The sequence below is a fragment of the Ruditapes philippinarum genome, unplaced genomic scaffold (genome assembly GCF_026571515.1).
Source record: "Ruditapes philippinarum isolate M1 unplaced genomic scaffold, ASM2657151v2 ctg9643_1_1_1_1, whole genome shotgun sequence".
NCBI lineage: Eukaryota > Metazoa > Mollusca > Bivalvia > Venerida > Veneridae > Ruditapes > Ruditapes philippinarum.
Genome location: NW_026855540.1, coordinates 5922 through 28041, shown reverse-complemented (window position 1 = coordinate 28041; position 22120 = coordinate 5922). Strand labels below are relative to the sequence as shown.

At 31.9% G+C, this 22120-nt stretch overlaps 2 protein-coding genes and 1 long non-coding RNA gene across 3 annotated transcripts; 1 reads left to right on the top strand and 2 right to left on the bottom strand.

The window, feature by feature from the left end:
* Positions 1–615: 615 nt before the first annotated feature.
* LOC132743661 (uncharacterized) lies at positions 616–3677 on the bottom strand. The gene is made up of 2 exons (XM_060732212.1): positions 3599–3677; positions 616–1929 (listed from the first exon to the last, which is right to left on the bottom strand). Exon 2 carries the CDS (start codon positions 1838–1840, stop codon positions 1379–1381), a length of 462 nt encoding a protein of 153 aa, XP_060588195.1. The 5' UTR covers positions 1841–1929; positions 3599–3677; the 3' UTR covers positions 616–1378.
* A 1493-nt stretch (positions 3678–5170) lies between these two features.
* LOC132743662 (uncharacterized) lies at positions 5171–10264 on the bottom strand. Its single transcript, XM_060732213.1, has 8 exons — positions 9999–10264; positions 9177–9253; positions 8737–8819; positions 7743–7852; positions 7245–7355; positions 6769–6942; positions 5791–5918; positions 5171–5305 (listed from the first exon to the last, which is right to left on the bottom strand). Exons 1-8 carry the CDS (start codon positions 10042–10044, stop codon positions 5171–5173), a joined length of 864 nt encoding a protein of 287 aa, XP_060588196.1. The 5' UTR covers positions 10045–10264.
* A 2081-nt stretch (positions 10265–12345) lies between these two features.
* LOC132743660 (uncharacterized) lies at positions 12346–17616 on the top strand. The gene is made up of 3 exons (XR_009627598.1): positions 12346–12538; positions 14879–14976; positions 17449–17616. It is a non-coding gene; the product is annotated as an uncharacterized LOC132743660 (long non-coding RNA).
* Positions 17617–22120: the final 4504 nt, after the last annotated feature.

The following is a 22120-nucleotide window of genomic DNA, read 5'->3' as shown; positions in this document are numbered from 1 at the left end:
AAATCTTTGTCTTACGAAAGACCGATGGGGACATTTCAAATTCATGAATTCCCGATTTCAACTTCATGAATTCCCGATTTCAACTTCATGAATTCCCGATTTCAACTTCATGAATTCCCGATTTCATCTTCACAAATTCACGATTTCAACTTCATGAATTTACGATTTCAGCTTCACGAATTCATTCATGAATTCATGATTTCAACTTCACGAAATCACGATTTCAGCTTCATGAATTCACGATTTCAGCTTCATGAATTCACGATGTCAACTTCACGAAACTTACGATTTCAACTTCATGAAGTTGAAATCGTGAATTCGTGAAGTTGAAATCGTGAATTCACTAAGTTGAATTCATGAAGTTGAAATCGTGAATTCAAGAAGTTGAAATCGGGAATTCGTGAAACTGACACCATGAATTCGTGAATTCCGTATGTTGGAAACGGAAATTCAGGGAGTGAAAATGGTGAATGAATTCATGAAGATGAAATCGAGAATTCAAGAAGTTGAAATGACCCTACTGGTCTTTTGTTTTGCCTTCTAAGGAGTGTTACTCTGCAGATATTTTACTGTACACAATAGGAATATCTTTTATAAACAAAACGTAAATTCATAACTGTTAATAAATATTTTTATTTATCAACTAATAAATAATCAAACTGTCATAAAATTTATGTTCTATTATACATGTAAAACAAGTTTACAAAGAAAACAACATTTTCTAATATTTCTGGTTTTCAACGTGATCTTTGAAGGTATACCTATTTCATTCCCTGACTTACAAGTTTTGTGTTGACCTTTTAAAGACAAATGTCCAAACATATAAAAACCCTGCGCTTGCTGTTTCATTTTTTTGTACAGCTGTAATGCTGTTATTGTTGTTGTTAATGTGTGTGCGCGCGTACGTGCGTGCGTTGTTATGAAATTAATTTGTCTTTGCACCAGTATGAAGCCAGGCCAAATGGATTGTTTAAAAGATGGGCAAATTCATAACACTAATTCGGTAGGTTTAGGGTTAACTTGAACTAGACACGTCATCCAGTTCCTGTCGTATTTTGCTAACAACTTAACTAAATGTATTCTAAACATATTTACAATAATATATTATACATAAGCTTTTAAAGTTTAAAACACTCTATCCATTCATTTTATAAACATATATGTACTTATAACACATATCCGTATATATTTCTACGTAGATAAGGACACATTTCTACTTATAACATGTACTTATAAAATATAGCTAATTTACATATTACTTGAACAAAAACATAAGAAAAAAAACTTATTACTAGTAGTAGCCAGAAAAGTATTGTAAAAAGCAAAATGCCGATCTTTATTTACAAACAATAATTGTATTTACATTATTTATAATGATTTACATTTCCTCCTTTTCTTTTTCAGGGTCTGTTGTTTCAATTGGTGGCATCAGGTTAGATTTTTCTCTTGGCAATGATGGATAGGGCATGCTTTCTCTATGAGTCAATTCCCCTAACTCATCATATTCTTCATTATCAAGTCCTTGCAGAGTTAGCGGCCCTTCTCCGGCCATTGAGTTATCCATTCGTAATGTCCGTGCATTCGGATTCTCATTCGGAACTATTCTGGTGTCATTCCCAGATATCACTTTTTCATCGCCGTTGAAAATCACCATCGACTCCTTTGCAGCGTTTATTCCTATTCTAGGCATAGGTCTTTCACTTGACCTTTCGGACATGTCTATACCGGAGTCTCTGCGCACGGAACCATTTGTCATGCCGCTTGGTACAATGCCATTCGGACTCATTGACAGCCTATTTCCGTTCGGCCATTTGCCGTTAGCGAGTATGTTGGGACTCATCGCTTCGAATGTAATCTCGTCACGTGTCACTGGTGTAGAGGATGTGTCCACAAGCTCCAAGTCTTCTATGATATCATCTTTTTCAGGGTCTTGAAATGAATAAAAATATTCAAATTAGAAACTTGAATGCATATAAATAATGATACAAAAAGTGTTGGATTTTTTAAGATAATTTCGTCGCGATTCACCATGTGTAAGCAAACTTCAAAGTAAGTTAAATAATTTACCGGTGCTATTTCCTTGAAAACAGTATAAACTATAGTTTTTATGTTATCCATCATACAACATATATAATATCTATAATGAAGGAAATCTGAGATGACTTGAATATTAAAATATTCAAATTGTAACTTTTACCTTTAAAAGAATGTTCCATTTTAGTTTTTTCTGTGACTTTGACATAGGTCAAAATCATGTTTTTCTCAGATAAAACAAAATTAGTATGCGTATTGTGTGCGGCCACAATTGTTACCAAACTAATAGCTCCCATAGAATGAATGGTTATCAGAAAACAGAAGATAAATACATGTACCCATTCAATTGTTAAAAGCAAATCAAATTAATAATAGGCCGCACACCTGCACACCACAAACGCAAAGGATACACAATGTTTCTACACCTTTCCTTCTTTTATTTTGACATGAATCAAATTTAATGTAACAATTCCCTTATCTAGCTAAATATGGAAAGCAATTGGTCTAAAACCACTAGGTTAATCATAAGTCTTCAAACACTTTCACATTATTTATTAAGTATGTGGACGAGTTGGAATTCTTTTCGCGACATGTATAAACATAGACTCTGTGAAGAATCAGTGAGAACTTGTCATGGGACAGGAAATCGGTGTATATGATATTAATTATGTTTCAATCTACATTAACACGTTCTTTTTCTTTCTTTCTCCGTCATCTGTATGAATCTTTTGTTTTAGTTTATAGAGGAATGTGTATCTAGTTTGATGTGTCTTGCTGATAGGTATATGTCACAATAAAGAGCAACTTGTAACAATCATTATTTCATCCTTTCTTTTCCGTGCTTTGTTTACGTCTGACAAAGTCAAATTATGTTAAATATGTTAAAACCGAGCAGTTTATAAATATAAATTGATATATTGTATCCGTGCAAGCACAAGGTGTGAGCGTTGACCAAAATAAAAAAACAAATCCAAAGCAGAGTGCACTGTTAACTTAAAATTCCTTTAACGAAACAGGACTTGATCGGGCTGACAAATTGCCTTTTCCGTCAATATCAAGGGCTGATTCTACTCTCCGTTTCGTCAAAGTGGCATAATCCAAATCTATAATTTCTAAAGGCTCTTCTAAAATGTAGAAACAAGAACGTAAAAAAATAAAGAATTGACGCAAGAACTTGATAGAAAGAATATCAAGCCGAGAAACCAAAATCACATAACACCTAGTCAGCTGTAAGTCTACAAGTTACCAAGTTTAGATAATGTTACCAAATGTTGTATTCAAAAACCTAGCGAACATTTTCAGTTGTCTCAATCTCAATGCCTCGATAACTCGAATCGGGTGATTTCTTAGTCCATTTCCCTTACTGAATTTTTCCGCTAACTTTTTAACCTGCTTTTATCGGAGGTGACATACGTTTGCCACCAATATAGATCCAGATCAACCCGCAATGCTGTGTAGTCTCATCTTGTCCCATGCTTTTGGAAGCTTAATTTTTGGACGATATGGAAATCCCAAAGACTTTAAATTGATTCGATTTAGATTAGTTTAATAGAATGATATTTACCTTCAAATTTTGGTTTTGTATTCTCTATAATAGGTTTGCCAGCGTTCGGGTTCTCTCTTGTAGTAACAGAAATAGAAGATCAGAAAGTCCAATGATGATAGCTTAGAAACGAGGAAACCGACAACCAGTCCGACGATCAACGCGATGTTGACGCCGCTGCTTACTTGATTCTGTTATGGCTGGAAAAATGTGAACAGCTAATTAGCCCTACAGTGATAGTTGAATTCGTTTTCATCAATGCAGTAACGGTTTAACTCACAGGAGTTAGCCCGTTACTTCATTAAGGTGACAAAAAAAGGCCTTACAACATGCATGTGTATCAGCAGTAAAGAAGCCATGTCCATCTGCAACTCTGTACACCATGACCTTGGCGGCCAGTCCACCTAATTGGCTTTCCTGGTTTGACTAACCAGTAATTAATTTACTTAATTTCGCTTGCCAAGTGACCGAATGTTTATCGTACATAATTTTGTGAACCCCATCGGAGAGAGATAAATGAACATTAAGCACAATGTCAATTGCAAACGGAGGTATTTTGCCAAACTGTTGGATATTCAAGTTATGATATTGGGGGAACCCTGAAAATTACAAAGGTAGTGTGGATTAGAAAACCGAGAGTCGATTAAATTAAGGCAGTTTATCGTTACTTTTCTTAGCTCTTACAACCCTTTTTATTCATATATTTTTGTGAAAACATGTCTTTGAAAGAAACCATAACATTCATAAAAAAAATGAATTACATTCTTTGCTTTTTAGCTTAATCAGTTGAATAAATGAATAATTTCATCGTTTAATAATTAAAGTTTTAAGGAATTATATATGGTGAATAAAAGGTAAAGGTTATTTGTTTTGTAAAAGGCATGATGTGCCTTTAAACAAAATGAAATGTTTGGGATTTACTTACGGCAAAGGGCTAAAGAAAAAAAAAGAAAAACAGAATTAAAAATTATACAATTCTGATAACAGGAAATGCAATTACAATTCAACACAAAATGGTTAGCAATTATACAAATGTATCTTATTGATTTACATACATTGATATTAAATTTTGTTTGTTTGTCTGTTTGTTTGTTTTATTTTACGCCTTTTCCCAACAGTATTTCAACATTGATATAAGAAAGTAACTGATTACCTCTAAGCATAGAATTTTTTTAATGACAGTTTGCTTTCAAAAGAGGAAATATCAGAAATGAGATCTACGAAACAGCACCCAACAAAACAGAGACATTTGATGGCAAAAAAGTATTTTTTAATCGACTACCCGCCGTGATTTCCATAAACTTTTATCTATAGCACACACATTTATCAAATCAATAAATGACTTATAGTAATTTATATACACAGTTGATACATCTTTTTTTTTAAAAGAGGCGTTTTGGTAGATTTTTTAATGATTTGATAAGTGTGTTTATAAAAATCACGGCGGGAAGTCGGTCACAATGGTTAGTCGATCAGAAAAACTTTTTTGCCATGAAGTGCCTATGAACTTGAACAGTGCTATATAACCTATCATTTATCGACGTAAGTCAAATTCTAATAAAAACAAATAAAAATTATAATGGTAAACAAGTATTAGGTCTTACTAGTTGATGTAAGAGGTTCGAATACCGCCACATTGGTATCTGTGGTAGAAGAGGTTTGTCCTGCGATACATGAGGTGTGGCTGTAGGAGAACAACACCTGTCCGTCGGATTCCTCTGTCACTGCCTGTAACAACCAATAGAATACTTTTATACGATTTATGTAAACGTAATAGACACAACCATACCCACATAAATGCGGAAGATTTCATTCCAGTAAGAAACATATAGAAATTGGTAATATATTGAAAAATGTGAAAACATTACTCCAAATTATAGAAAACTATGGTATGTATACATAAACGCAAAAATAAAAAACGAAATAAAAAATAATAAAAAACTCAATACATGATAATCATGTATCAATTTAAATGAAACTGTCAAGGTTTTCAAATTTTTTTTAACAAATCGAACATAATTGCTCGAAGAATACATATGTATATTTAGTTTCACTTTTTAGTACCCACGCATGGCACAAAATGTTACGACCATAAATGGTTGCATCTCTTCAAAGCCGGCAGAAACATGCTCTATAGACTGCAGAGTGCTTAAAGATTAAAGAAAAGGATCGGCTGATGTAACCAGTTGTGCCAAAGATTGTAGATAACTTACCAGACATACGAATTGAAATGTAGTTAGATCATTAACACTGGCATCTGTGTTATACAAGGTTTGATAATAAACTGTAGCCGACGAGACTGTTGCTGAAGTCTTCGCTACACAGTTTAAAACTCCTCCCGCTGAAAAAATAATGCTATACATGTAGTATATGACTTAATAATTACTTAACATTAAATTGAAACAAAAATGTCTATACATTGTCTTTGGCATCGAAAACTATGATTAAGCACTGTTTCAGATATTATTGAATTTTAAAGAGTTTTAAAGTTATCGGTAGAAGATCGACTACCGGGATATTGAACAAAATACATGTAACATCAATTAGGATATGACCCTAAAATCTTAACAAACCTTATTTGGAATAATTGCCACAGTTTTTTCTTCCCAACATTTTACATTCTTTCTGGCCCCATTGAAAAATACAATTAATGATACAATTTGTATGAAGAAACTTCGATACAAAACATCCTTTATCGCAATTCAAATTTTTATTTAAAAACTACCAAATAAAAAAAATCAGTACAATATGTAAACAAAGCAGCAACATATCGTATAGTACTTGTATCTATTTCATTCAAATATGTCTAGAATATGTAAAAATAATGAATAAAATACTACAAAGGATCATTCATATAAAGAAATAAAACCATTTTTGAAGTTTTTACCAATACGATAGTCGAATGTCACAGTTGTTAAAGTGAAAATTCAATTTACATTTGTAATTGTGTATACATTTTTGTATATATTTACTTCAAATGCATTTTTACAATGTTAATATAAGCGAAAAGTTAATAACTCGTTAATTAATTCAATATATTTGAATTGAGAAATGAAAAACTTGCTTAAGTATAGGCTTTTTGTTTTACATATATAACGCCCAAAATGAGATACATGAAATCTTCATATATGAAAATAAATACAAAATTTTTGATAAAGAAAAGTTATACACTTTTAATCAAGACAACTTACTAGAAAATAGAACTGGAGAAGATGGCGAGCATTGTGAATGGTTGAAAGCTAGCGTCTGTTGAGAAAATGTGTCACACACATTTAAGGTACCATTTTCCGAACTAGATGGACATGAGTATAAAAAGTCACCAAGCAACGGGCTTGCACAGTAATATTTTACAGTGCTGGCGGAATCTGAAACAAAAAGTATCATTGCTGGTTCAAACAATTTTGGGGAAAAATACATATTTGTTCATAAAAAATACGATATTATTTTTGTCCAGTGCCCCATGGAAAACATCTGTGATCATTTCTATTTCTTATTACAATAATGTTTTCTTTGTCTTGATCAGTTGAAAAGAAGAAAATCTTTCTTAAAATATATATTCTATTACCAAATCATCCCTTTTAAATCTAATTTTGTTAAAGTTGAATAGAGAATACTTGTGAAAGAACACATTTGGTGTTCAGTTAGTAAAGTATAATGTAAATATTACCCTTTCTAACCATCACGTGATATTCAGCAGTATCCACTGCTTCAGAACACGCTGCATCAACCGTTGTTGTATCACTAGCCAACATCAGTCTTCTCTTAACACCCGACAATGCTAAAATAAAAATTACTTTGTAGTGTTTGCTCGCTCATGTGAACCATTTCCCAGTGGTGAGTATAAAAATACATAAATGAAACACATTTCCCAGTCGTTTTGTCTCCTTTCTGTTATGGTTAAGATACATGTATACAGTCGGATGAAGCCAAAAACCAGTATTTTTGACAACTGGTTATGATTAAAAAGTCATTGAGCAGACGATAACTTTTTATAAAATGGCCAGTTCTCTAGTATAGATATACATATCAAAGCGTAGAACAATCAAAACGGTTAACATAATACTGTTTAGGAACAAAATATAGTTCAGATAAGAATCGAGATTATATCACCTGATCAATATTTCAACATTATTTATAAAAGTGCAAACTCAATTCAAAGAAATACCTGTAGGGTGGTAATAAATGTAGGAATCTGACCCTTGCTGATGAAATTCAAAACAGTAGTAAAAATAGATGTTTGTTTGCAGTGAATTTGAAAGATCTGTGTTCAATGACCTGAAATATTAAAACATGTGCATAATTATAGAAATAACTTGTTACATTGTAAAAATAATTAAATCAGGAAATAAAATATGCGAAATAGGAGCTGGTTTGGTTTCGCCTTCATTATGAGAGATGGAAAATGCAATATCTCTTACGACACCTAGCGCCGACCAAAATACTTTTTAATCATCAACATTAAAGTACATGTATTGTATTATATGAATATAAGTCCCATTTGTATTATATGAAAATCAATATCAATATATAAGTATTCGGATTTTAATTTATATAATTAAATGTTAAAATATTTTTTAAACAATGGCAACATTAAACAACGCCAAAAACCAAAACAAATGTAAATTTTACAGGCTCGTTTGATGCTTCTTCATGGACTTGGTGATAAGTGAAGGCTTGTGATAAGTGAAGGTTATGGTCTACGCCCCTTTGGACCGACTTAAGCATTTTTAAAAAAAATGAAAAATGATAAAATAAAATGAAATTGATAAACATCCGCAGATATGCTCATACTTCAATGTGACACGTTTGTGCCATCCTATGAAAAAGGGGCGTACGTGTGGTTCTCAAGTAAAATATGAGCATCCTTTAATCTAGAAAACAGTGAGTAGAACTACATGTATATAAATGGGACTTTGAAATGGAAAGCAGACGTCATCATATCACTTACGCAACCTTTAATTAAAAGACCTATTTAAAAAAGCAGACAACATATCCAAAAGCCGGATACTGCCATGCTTAGTCCGGTCATCCTGCACGAACTTTGGACAAGTCAGGGCATAGACAAGTACAAGTAATTTGCAAACCTTGCCACAATTAATGACCTCATTTTCTATGTTGTTACTTAATCAGAAACAGCATAAAGATTTACGGTTACTTACCGGAGAACATATTTACTGCCAGACGACACCTCGCATGTCCAATTGGCTGATTTACCGTCTTCTGAGAACTCAGCCACGTTTGTCTGTAAGTACAAAAACAATTGAGAATAAAGATCAACATGGCAAGGCCACGTTCACAAGAACGCAGCCCCGGCACAATCTAGTCACATTAGCATGGCACCCAGAAGGCAACGAACTAAAATGGGGAGAGGACATAAAGGGCGGGATATGAAATAATTGAAATGATGAAACCTAAAAGTAAGATCGCATAAGTATTATACAATGTACATGAAATAGTGCCATACAAAAATTATTTCCAAAACAAATTAACACAATATGATTATATTTTCTAAAGAAATGTATACATAAATTTTTTAGAAATAAATTGCAAAAATCGGTCAGATTGCTTTTTCTTAGTAAGGCATCAGTAAGGTTCTTACTCCAAAAGTGATGTCACCAAATTCGGTACTCGTCCATACACTGCTGCTGAATCCGGAGGGAAAGGTACACTGACCAGCTAAAACAAAATTAAAAGAAAGAAAATACAGAAAAACGACTTAGCCGTATGACAAATGAAAAGCGTCCTTTTAAGATATGTTTCCTAAACAGAGCGTTAAAGGGGTCAGGTAAATGAGTTTTTGAAGAGGAATGCATCTGACGACACCCTTCTAAGAATTATTTCAGACACGACAGGGTTTCTGAGTAGAACAACCGACACTTTATTAGTTAGCTGTCTATCTGGAAACTGAACAGATATCTTTATGTACATTAGAGATATAATGTAATTGAAAATGAAATAAAATAATATCGTTACTAAGTATTTTTTGTTAATTGTATGAGAGACTAAGATTGGCTTATATTTAGATGTTTTTATAGTAACAAATTAGTCATTAAATTGTGTTTTGTTTTTAGAGTTTGTGCAGTGATAAGCAATCATTATCTCTTGTAATATATTATCACAGCTTATCGGTCCGATATTTCATTTCAGACAAAATAATACTTCATAATTTCATATGTATATAAACAGAACAAAACAGAGTTAATTTCATAACGTGTGCATGCACACATAGGTACACCGTTTTAACAAATATGTTAAAATATCATTTTAGGTCACACATTTTACAATATAGAAAAAAACACATAAAAACAATAAACAAGTTATACAATATAATTATAGCAATGGGATATTTAATCAAATAACCAATTAGTTTCCACTTTTAACTCTTTTTATTAACTCTATAATACAATAAAATATGTATTACCTGAGAGTTGAAGACAACATAATATTACAAACAATAAAACAATCATATTGCTTGCTTTTAATTATCTAATTATCTCTTTATTACGAGACACATCATTTTATCTTATTCCACTAAATATATAGCATTCATTTAATATTTATTTGTAAGTCATTTTAAAATCACTTCGACGCCTGAATAAATACACAATAAGCAACCTAAATACGAGTTGTCGTGGAAATCCAAAACATGAATACAAAATAGTGTTCGTTCGTCAGTGAAGGAATTGTGAATAACGAAGGGAATGTTTGAAGTTATTGAAATAGTAAACGACACATTTCAACAACAATAGATTTACATACGCTTCATTAGCTGTATTAATTAAGAAACTTTTGTTTTTAAAACGTGTTCTAAAGTTTTAATAATAAGACGGTGACGTACCCTAGGAGTATACATGTAATATGATATTGCCTAATATTGAACTTTTAAAATTATATTGAAATGTACGGATTACGCAGTCATTTAAGAGGCGATAGAGCGAAAGAGTTAAAGCGAGTAGAATTTGATAATAATAATAATAATAATAATAATAATAATAATAATAATAATATTAAACAAAATAAACAAAAAAATACACACCAACCAAAACCGATATGACATATAGTTGAATATCTCTAACGACCCACTCCCCTCCCCCCCCCCCCCCCCCAGCACTGGTTTTAGCAGAATACAGAATACAATTTTATTAAGTAATTTTAAAGATGTGTATTTTTTTTTTAATAAAATTGGATTTTTAAAGCTGATTTACCTTGTTCTTACAAAAATGAAAATAATGGAATTCTCAATGTAAATAATGCTTTTAATTGTATACTATAATGAAATATTGATGATATCAAATGCTTATTTGGATTCCCGTATTATCATATTATCACTGTATGGACTTTTTTTGCCATTTTTTTCTCTTAAATATCACGAAGTGTTCCCATTTCAAGACATCCCAGCTGTGACTGTAAACATTTTAAGTGTATTTATTCTAGCAGTGCATTTTAGTATCGTTTTCTGACGAACTTAAAATTTATTGTTTCTGTACGTGTATTCTGCAGAAACTCTGGGTGGACATGTTGAAGAAGTAGTACTTGCAAGAATCAATAACAATTGTAACTTGGATAATTTGACGGTGACTTACAAATTAAAAAATATATAAATCTATCTGGCTAACACATGCTATTTCGGGCTACGATTGACTTGTTTAGTTTTAATATATTTTTTTTAGTTTTCATAGACCAGAATTAATTAAGTCCTAGATGTGAAAGACAGATTATATATTAAACATACTTTTTTAAATCAACATTATTCTGCAATTTTCATAAGACATATTTGAAATACTTCGACAGTTATCAAGAGTCAAGAAATTGCGAATGTGCCAATGCGTAGCATTAGCATATTAATAGTATACTTATTTTGAAATATTACAGATATGTTTAAACACTAAATTGGTTAGTGTCCATTATATTTAATTGGTCTAGTGGCTGCTTTTTTCTTGGCTTATTCAATTTTATATAAATGCTTACCAATGGGAAAAGAAATAGTTTCAAACACTTTATCATGCAAATATAAAATCCAATCAAATCTCGAACAAGATGTTATGATAAAACTATTTACCAATGCCTTTTTATATTGAAATAGGACAGGTAAAATGTTTGTACAATGTTAGTTAGTGACATTTATCTAGATTTTTCTCGTTTCATTCATATTGATTTAAATTTCGGCTTCAAAAGTAAAATAATAACTCTGGTCCTCTCGTGTCAGAAATAAATATAGTGACGGTAAAAAGGTCAACAGTGTTTACCTGCGGATGACCCCGCTTCACCTGAACAGTGTATACACCTGTAAAAATAATATTAAATGAATGTATTTGTACGTTTTTATCCCTTATTCATAATGATATTGTGCATAAACTGGACGTTAATATATTCAACTTAATTCCTAATTAATACATGATCATTAATTAAAGCGGCATGCACTGAAAAAAAAACGATGAAGGGAATAAGCGTGTTTTAATCGGCAAGAGTTGTAAGAGTTTAAAAGGTAATATACCGTATGATATTTTTTTCCGAATTATTTCTATATAATATTTATGCCGAAACACACATCATAGTATATGCATTGTTGTAAAATTCAATATATTGGACATCATTAATTTAAGGCAAACGTGTACGTATTCTTTTTCTCTATTTATAGCATTGGAAATGAAAGATGGCTACTACAGGTATTGATAGATAATCTATGACAAATGTACCAGGTGTATTTATGGTTAAAGCAGCACGCCTCCAGATCATGAAATTTTTGGAAATTTATTTAAAATTAAAATATTATGAGGTACGGAAGCCCATAAGTGCCATTTTGTCTTAGGACTTTTGTCTTATGACTAATGACTTATGTATTATGACTTTTGTCTTATGTATTATGACTTGACAAAAAAGGCGGCAAAAAGGCAAGTTTCATCACATGCGCCCATTATGGCTGACGGAGGTAAATCTGATAGTGAAACAGAAGACAATTTGGTAAGTGTTGAAATTTAAACAGTTAGGCTCCCTTATACAAGCTTATTTCTCAATGTATTATTGTTTGTTTATAGCGAACACTATTTATGCTATTTATTTATAGCACATACTTGCTCCGATTCATGCATCAGCTAAAACTACAAAGATTTCATCAAGAGTACAAAATTTAGACAATTTAACAGGTAAATATTCCTGCTGTTAGTGCAAAGCACTCCTCACAGTGTTATCTCACCATATATGTTCATTAACCTGTGTAATCACTTGAATAATATATTTTGACTTTCTTTGTGTTGAAATAGTAAGGAAATAAATAAAAATATCCAAGATTAATTAATAAGTGATTTTACTGCTTTGAGGTTTGCAAACATCATGATTTACTATGGCCACCTGTTTTTTTATGTTAGCAGGGATAATGCCTGTCGTGAGAATCAAATTTCAAAGATAGATAAACTTCATTCATGAGTGTAAAAGCGGAATAAGGTTCATTTCCCTAAAAAAAGCATGGATTATGATACACTTGACGGCTGCTTAATAAAGGACTGGTACCACTTGGCAGATACAGCGTCATTAAAGCCAGTTAGCATATATAACACGTAATGTGTGGTAAGGTGATGTGTATTTTGAGAAACAGCAATAACATGAAAGAATATTTATAGGTCTATTCATATTTCACTTAATGAATTTTTTACAGCACATAAAATTTCAAAAATATCTATAAATTCATCATTTAAATTTCTAGAGTTTTATCTTTAATTCAGTTTGTATATTATGGTCTGTATAGAAACTATGCGAACAACAGGGAAAATATAAATCACTTTTATCCACATCTTTCAAGTTGCTGGCTAATTAACTGTAAGGTGAGATATAAAATGATGCAATGTTGACCCTGTATGAACTGATAAGTCACAACACTTGGAATAATCTATTCAGGTGTAACAAGTTTGTTCAGGAGACCACTAAATGATTCAAGGAATTATTAATGATAATTTATCAAGAATAAAATAACAATATCTATTTCAAAATCATATCGAAGTAACACTTTCTGTGTCATAGGCTAATAACAATTGATAACACAACTTATATGAAACATGTATAAATGTTATAATGGAGTACTTAAAAGAATGCTACACTTTAATTTAAAACTGCCTTTAATAAGTGTTTTTAAAGCAGTTACAATAACAAAATTAATTAAAAAAAACTGACCAGCAGGATTATTGTTCTCTAGAACTGAACTGGATAACACAAGCGAGGAATGTCAGTTTTGATTTTGAGAAACATTACATTTGAAGTAGATTTATGGAAAGATAAACATAAAGTACCTTTGTAAATATTTACAAAAAGGAAAGGTTTGGGAGAATAAGTTATTGGAAACCCTTGCATTTTCACGCCATCTGTGATATATCTCACTAAACACTCAGTGAATCGGCTATTATCACCTGGTATCTCACTTACGGAGAATTTGAATTTTGTAGCAAACAACAAAAGCATGATTTATGTGTGAAAATGTAATTATTAAGATATATAAAAATTATTCCAAATTTCAAAATATTGTTTTGTTAATAAAAGAAATTCAACTTCCAAGCTCTTCACTGGCATGTGTATCACTGAAAAGAAAAAAAATGGAAACAAAGTGATCCCCCTGGAGCATAATCACAACAAAATTATGCGAAAATTGCAGACTCAGTTTGATTGAGTCTGTACATGAGGGATAATGAATAAGTGCAACATCCCTCACGCCCCCTTGCACCGTCTTGAGCGGTACTCAATTATCCACACTTAATACTGCTGGCATCAATGATCACGAAGGGCCAGAAAAGTATACCAACACTGACGTACATGTACATTTTAGAACCATCTTGCTCTTTTATAGTTTTACTTTTCACCTCGATTCTAATTGCAAAGTTGTCTCAATATCAGGTTCTTTTTTTTAGAACACATCAGTCAAACAGTGGCTTAGTAAGGTTTTATGTATGTCCATCCACATTAATACACTAATGGTCACTCCTTTGCCTCTGTTGAACATGGTCAGGATGTTTGTCCCAAATATTTCTCGGACGAGTCCTAATATGGACCATTTCATTTCGTGAGAAAAAGTAGTTTACAGTGCCCTAAATCTTAACTTAATTTACGTTTTCACCGCAAATTTTATGAAGATTTGCCAGGAAAATTGTTTTGATTGGTTTTCTAGGTCTTATTCCATTATTGGTCATCTGATTTATGAATGAATATTATTTGTTAGATTAAGTAACAAGATTCTTGCAAGACAGACACATTTTGATACATTTGTGAAACTTGATTCTTACAATATTCTGTATGAAATATACATTATTTCTCCTACAGGAAAATGTGAGAAGAAAACGAATTAAGGAGCTAGTTAAAAATATAGCAGGGCAAAAAAAAAGAAGAAGAAACAGCTTATGATGGAAAATCCAAAAAAGGTAAAAATGAGACATTCAGTCTGTTACGTTACTCTGTTTACAATGGAAAATACAAGTATTTTTTCAAGAAACAGGTTTATGATTTATAAGTACAACTCCCTAGATACTGAATAATGATGTTTTACCAAATAAATTTTGCTTTGGTAGTTGCTGGGTCCTCCTAAAGAAGTGTGAAGAACATGTCCCATGCCTTAAACTTGCAACAAAAATAATCATTTTAGTTTAAAAACAAACAGTCTTTATATATATACATCTATATCTGAGTCATGATTTAATATATAATAATTAAGGATTTGAATAACTCTTTACCTTTTAAAGCAGCATACTTCAAACATTCATGAAAATTCTCATGAATAATATGAAAAGGAAAATATTGTTATGAACAAAGTTATAATCTACTTACAATCCACGTAAATTAGCAAAGGTGGTTAAATTGGCAAATATAGCCCTTTCGTTACGCGTTAGGAGAATTATGGTGATACATACTGCAAAACCAGTGATTTATCCCAACATGTAAATTATAACTTAATTCTTGAATCTCTTTACTTTTCTTAAAATCTTAGCATATTTATATTAAGTTTGAGATTTTTTTTTTTTAAATATTTTGACTCATCTGGAGGCATGCATCTTTAATGCTTAAAGTCATCTACTATGACACTTTGTGCATGTACAACTTTGTTCTTTTGTCAGATTACGTGCCATATAATCCTAATTAATATAAAAATCAAGTTAAGTGAAATGGTTGATTCAATTGCATTAATTCAGCATAACTTATTCAAATATAAATAAATAAGAAGTTTCACACTATTGTCTTTTTTTGCGTTCATTGAACGCTGCCTTAACTTGTTGATTTTGTTTATCATATTTTGTTGAAATTATATATACATGCAATGATATGTAATTAATATGAAAAATAAGACAGCTTGTAGTATGTAATCATTCAAAATATTACTTTTTTCCTCTCAAAATTGAATGTTTTATGTAATGAAACTTTACTATAAATGTATATTAATATGTGAAAATACAAAGAGTACAAAAAATGATAATTATTAATCTGATATTGAGGAATCTATGGTGAAAACAAGGATTTTTTTTATAATTTAAAATATGACATTTTGAAGCCAATTCTTTGGTTTTTTTATAAACATGATCAATAGGTGGAAATGTAAAATCACTTAAAGAATGATCTGATACATGCAATGGTTCTACCAACTCGATAAAGATTTCTTGAAAATGACAAATAACAAATGTTTGACTTTTCATTCTTCTAAAGCATTTGTGCAATGTTTGACTACATAATATAAAAATAAACACTTTAAATAACCTACATGCAAAATCTTCTTTTATTCTATTAACAAAATAATTCGAAGCACTAAGATTCAGTTGTAGAAAACAGTTTGAACATTTATGATTATTTTGGCACAGAACCGACATGCAAATAACAGTCAAATTTAGTATTCGCAAGTAAAATTATCACCAAGGAGATAGGGTAATAGATGAGCAACCTGCGAGACTTCTTACTTCTTACATGTCTGTATAAATTAAATAATGCATACTTCTTAACCCGTAATACACAATACATAAGCCGTATTACATATGCCATGATACAAAATACAAAAGTCAAAATACATAAGACATAATACAAAAGTCAAAATACATAAGACATAATACAAAAGTCAAAATACATAAGACATAATACAAAAGTTAAAATACATAAGACATAATACAAAAGTCAAAATACATAAGACATAATACAAAAGTCAAAATACATAAGACATAATTCAAAAGTCAAAATACGTTCTGGTCTTTGTGATACATTGACAGAATGTTTATCTCTATAAATGTTTTATTTGAAAGCTGGTCGAGTGCAATCAAAAAGTCAAATCAAATTAAGAGCATGCAGGTGTCTGTGTCTGTCCATCCGTCTGTTTGATGTCTGTGTCTCCTGCTACACAATAACTGTAACATGCTACAAAGTAGCTGAAAAATTAACAGAACAATACAATTGCTTAATTTGCAATAATCAGGTAACACAGTCATCATGATCACAGGTTGCTCGCGACTGTATTTTAACACAGGGTATCATTTCTTTTGTGATTTTCATGAAACATGTTCAAAGTGTTCATAAGGTATTCTCAATATTGGACATTAAATGAGTGGTAAATACTAGATCACTTGGTTAAGATTTTAGTCTGGTAACTGTTTTGATTTTGTCAAAACCTAGATTAATTTAACGACTCAATGAATACGACCATTACGTAAAATAATGTACTTTTTTGAAAGAAATAAACAGCAAGTTTTCATGTGAGTGACACATATTTTTGGGCGCTTTATTAAATGACGTATACATTTAAGTTTTCTATGAGATTCAGTTATGATGGTTGAAAGATTCATAAAATTTCTATATAAAACTATATCCCTTGGTGTATTTTCAATAAATTATCCTAGATAGCTTATTATTTCTTCTTTCAGAAACAGCGAGGTACTGGTAGACATGCCATATATAAGTTGCACCTTGGATGGCTTCATGAAACTCGTGGGAAGTTAAGACAAGTTACCGCACGGAGAGGAGGCGGTACAAGAATATACGAATTTAAAAAAGAAGAAGAGCAAACTGTTCAGACAGTTATAAATTATGCAACTAGCAATTTTCTTTCCAGCATGGAAAAAATGATATGGGAAAGATATCAGATATGGTAAGTGAACCTGTCTACATATAACGGAGAAGTAATTCTCAAAATTTGTCATTGCCAAATGGGGAAGAATGTAATTTGTAAACATACTTGAAGTCTATCGCGTGTTTTCCTCTCAGTACTTTTTATATTTGAGAACATCTAAAAAAATACAGGAGATTGACGGTAGAGAGCCAGTTAGAACAGCATGTAGATGATAAAGCATTCCGGTTCCTTTAATATCATTGATAGTAAATGACCAAAACACTGGTGAAATATGTGTAAAGTACACTAAACTTTGCAACTCATCGTACAAGCAGCAGAATGTTCACAAAAATCTGTCAAACCATTGATGACTGCTTTCTTGACACAAATTGTAAGTGATTTTTCCTGACAGAGAAAGAGATGGTATAATCCACTGGAAAATAGTTTCAAAGTGACAGGCATAACAGTCAACAAGATCTCTATTTTGAGCCAAGCAGATCCGAGTTCTAACCACTTTGAATATCCGACCTTTGCTTAATCCCCGTAACTGATCCTGGTGAATACTTGGTGAAGGGTATCAAATGAAGATACACTTTATGAAATGTGCAAGCTGTAAGGGTGGACTCTCAAGCTTTGCTGGCAGAAAAATAAAACTTTCAACAAACACTTGTCATGCAACTCAGGAGATTTTAACTGACCGAGTAAGACTTCAGTCCCTGGATGACAGTACAGTTGATACTGCTTATGTAACTGAACCATCAATGGAGGACAGTACAGTTGATACTGTTACTGTTACTGAACATCAGTAGAGGAGAGAACAGTTGATACTGTTACTGAACCATCAATGGAGGACAAAAACACTTGACACTGTTACTGAACCATCAATGGAGGACAGTACAGTTGACACTGTTACTGAACCATCATGGGGGACAGTACAGTTGACAGTGTTACTGAACCATCAATGGAGGACAAAACAGTTGATATTGTTACTGTTACTGAACGATCAACTCCTAGTTATGATTCCATTACAGACAATGAAGTAATAAAAAGTCATGTCATGAATGAGAATGTGAGTGAACAGACAAACTGTGACTATTTCAAAGAACGTTCAAGTACAGCCAAGTATAATCCTATACACGCGCTTAATTTCTCAACAGATGTAAATGTGCCAGAAATTCCTTATGATAGTTTATGTATGGGACCTAAAATTGGGGAAGGCTCTTTTGGAACAGTACATTTGGCACATTATCTTTTTACTCCAGTTGCAATAAAAACTGTAAAAACTAAGGCGAATTAAACTAGTCCAGAAAGCTCTTGAACGAGAAGTTAAAGTTCTCAGCAGAGTAAGGCATCCACACATTATACTGTTTATGGGGTATTCGGTATATAATAATGCATTACACATTGTGTCTGAGTACATAAAAGGATCAAATTTTAGATGAGATGACCTACTGTTTGGTGATCGATGTCAACAAATCCCCCTTCTAAAAAAGTGTCACATTGCTGAAAAGATATCCCAGGCTGTTGCTTACTTGCACAACAGTTCTCCTATTATATTACATCGAGATTTAAAGCTAGAGAACATCATTGTATCAGAATCTTTAGAAGTAGTGAAATTATGTGACTTGGGGATTTCAAAATTGTTAACAATAAATAGTTCTGCTACCACCTATGCACCAGGTATGCAACCAGGTACCCTTATCTTTCAAGCACCAGAAATTTTGCTTGGTAATAGACCTGCGTCAACAAAATCTGATGTTTGGGGAATGGCAGGCACTCTTGCAGAATTATTCAGTGAATGTCCAATGTGGGGATTACAAGAGGAAGATAGAGGAAGAAAATGAAAGATCAGCTGTTGAAACAGTTAAAGAATTTATGAGTCAAAAGGAAGTCCCACATGCCATTACAAAACTTGTACAAATGGACTGTATTTGTAGCAGAATAGTAGACATTGTAACCAAGGTGCTGAACTATGATCCCGATAGCAGACCAGTAGCGACTGAATTCCCAACAAAGTTTAGTAAATAAACTAAGATATGAACGGGTGTAGCAAATAAGTAAAAGTGATATAATGGAACTGAAATATTATTGTTTGATATATATTGAGAGTGACGTCAAAAGTGGTTAATATTATTATATTACATTAAATAAAACTTTTTATACCCCGAAACGAAGAAAGGGGGATATATAGCAGTCAACCGATGGTCGGTCAGTCGGTTGATTTGTTGGTTGGTTGGTCGGTCGGTCGGTCAAGCGGTCCGTTTTGCATTTTCCTTGTCCGGAGCATAACCTGAAGACTCATGGTTGGAATTCCTTATAACCTCATAACAATGGTCAAGCGAATTGAGAGGAAGTGCAGTACTCAAGAACCATAACTCCATCTTGACTAATTACATAGTTATTGCCCTTTGTTTCTTTTCCTTGTCTGGAGCATAACTTGAAAAACTACTGGTTGTAATTCAATACAATTTCATACAATCGTCAAGCACAATAAGAGGAAGTGCAGTACACAAGAATCATAACTCCATTTTGACAAATTACAGAGCTTTTTTGCCCTTTAATATCTTTCCTTGTCCGGAGCATAACTTTAAAAGCACGGGTTCGAATTCAAAACAACTTCATACAATGCCCTTTGTTACTTTTTCTCCAGTGCATAACTTGAAAACTATGGTTTTGGAATTCAATACAACTCGATACAATGGTCAAGCACAATGAAAGGAAGTGCAGTATACAATAACCATAACTCCATCTTCAGTATTTGTAGAGTTATTGCCCTTTATTCATTTTTCCTTGTCCGATGCATAACTTAAAATTAATGTTTAGAATTTAATGCAACTTCATACAATGGTCAAGCGCAATGACATGAAGTGCAGTGCTCAAGAAGCGTAACTATTCCTGAACTTATTACAGGGTAATTCAATAACACTTCATCAATGTTAAACCACATTGACTGGAACTGAAACATACAAGAACCACAACTATCTTTAATTGCCCACAACCATAAACTCAATTTCAATTCTTTTAAAAGGTATTCTATTACTAATAACTCCATCATTTCCGAAGCAGTCTTGCGGGGGTATTAATCACATTTAGTAATAGTTCTTGTTTTGTATTAGGCTGTGTTTTCAAAACTATAATTATTTCTGTTTCTTTGATATAAGTATTTTTCAATTTGTTTAAATCTAAGTAAAACTTATGACTGATTTCAAAATATTTAAGTTTGTATGCCGAAAAGAAGTTGATTTTAAGTTAACACTTGTTTTATTTTTTACTTAAATTGACTTAAATAATTGTCAATATATTTCGTTAAAAACCACTTAATTTTTGTTTATCAGATATATATTTCATATAAGCGAGCTCTTTAATTCCTTAAAACAATATTTTTTAAAATGTGTCAGTCTTTAAACCTAAGCAAGAAAATAAAACAAATGGACATAGTTTAAGGATAAAATGATTTGTGTTAGTAACAAATATTCATGTTTTTGATATCCACCAGTGAAGTTTCAAGGGTTGTTTGAATAAGTTCTATGGAAAAACCTATAAAAGGGAAACAGAATATAGATATGCAGTTTATGTAATTTTAATTTTACATAACTACTTCTTATGTTGTGTATGAATTTTTAAATCATATAATAGACAATTATATACATTATATAATATAACAATATAACAATATTATAAGACATATATCCTGTAAAATCTGCATGTTTGGAAGTTACATTGTGGGCATCTCAGAACAACATTTGGGAACAAGCATGTAACTAGTTTTAGCCCCCTTGTATCAGATAGCTATCAGATCAAATAGTCTTGTGTTTCATTCTTCTTTGTATTACTTTAATGTCCTTGAATTGACCTCAAATAAGTAAAAGATTCTGGTTCAAAGGCACAATAACTCAAAAATGAGATCGCAAATTTACCAATCCACTACGCAAAAGCAATTCAAAGTTTAACATCTGATACTATCTGATAGCATTTGGTTTTGTTTCTTTTTCAAAACAAATTGAATTAATTGCATGACTTAAGTTTTGTAAGATATAATAAATTGCTCTACATATATGAATTTTTACATACTCCTTTATTTAACTCCATATAAAACCCGTTTTGCAGTGGAACAAGCTTACACAACATTACGTTTCGTACTACAAATCCATTTCTTTTAAACAAGAGGAAAGGGGAGTGGTGGCCTCTTGGTTAATGTGTCTGCCCTCAACCTAAGGACTATGGGTTCGAGTCCTACTCGAGCCATCTCCATGTTTCTTCATATATGACACCAGTACTGGTTGGTTCAAGGGTTTTGATTACAAAAAAACCTTGGCAAGAACTTGTTCCGCAAAACGATCTAAAATGAATTATATTTAATATCTGATACTTGAAGAGAATTTATTAAGAGAGCACATATGAGAGAAATTATTCAATGGCTGCATCAATAAGTTCCAGTAGTTCCCTGTATAGTTCTAGAGCATCTTGTACATCCATGGGAATGCGGA

Bases quoted from the DNA above. Each gene is read 5' to 3' on its own strand.
- LOC132743662 (XM_060732213.1), bottom strand. From the start codon at position 10,044: ATGATTGTTTTATTGTTTGTAATATTATGTTGTCTTCAACTCTCAG. The intron at 8,820-9,176 runs GTAAGAACCTTA...TTGTACTTACAG, and splicing joins TTGGTGACATCACTTTTGGA to ACAAACGTGGCTGAGTTCTC. The intron at 7,853-8,736 runs GTAAGTAACCGT...TTAATATTTCAG, and splicing joins GGCAGTAAATATGTTCTCCG to GTCATTGAACACAGATCTTT.
- LOC132743661 (XM_060732212.1), bottom strand. From the start codon at position 1,840: ATGAGTCCCAACATACTCGCTAACGGCAAATGGCCGAACGGAAATAGG.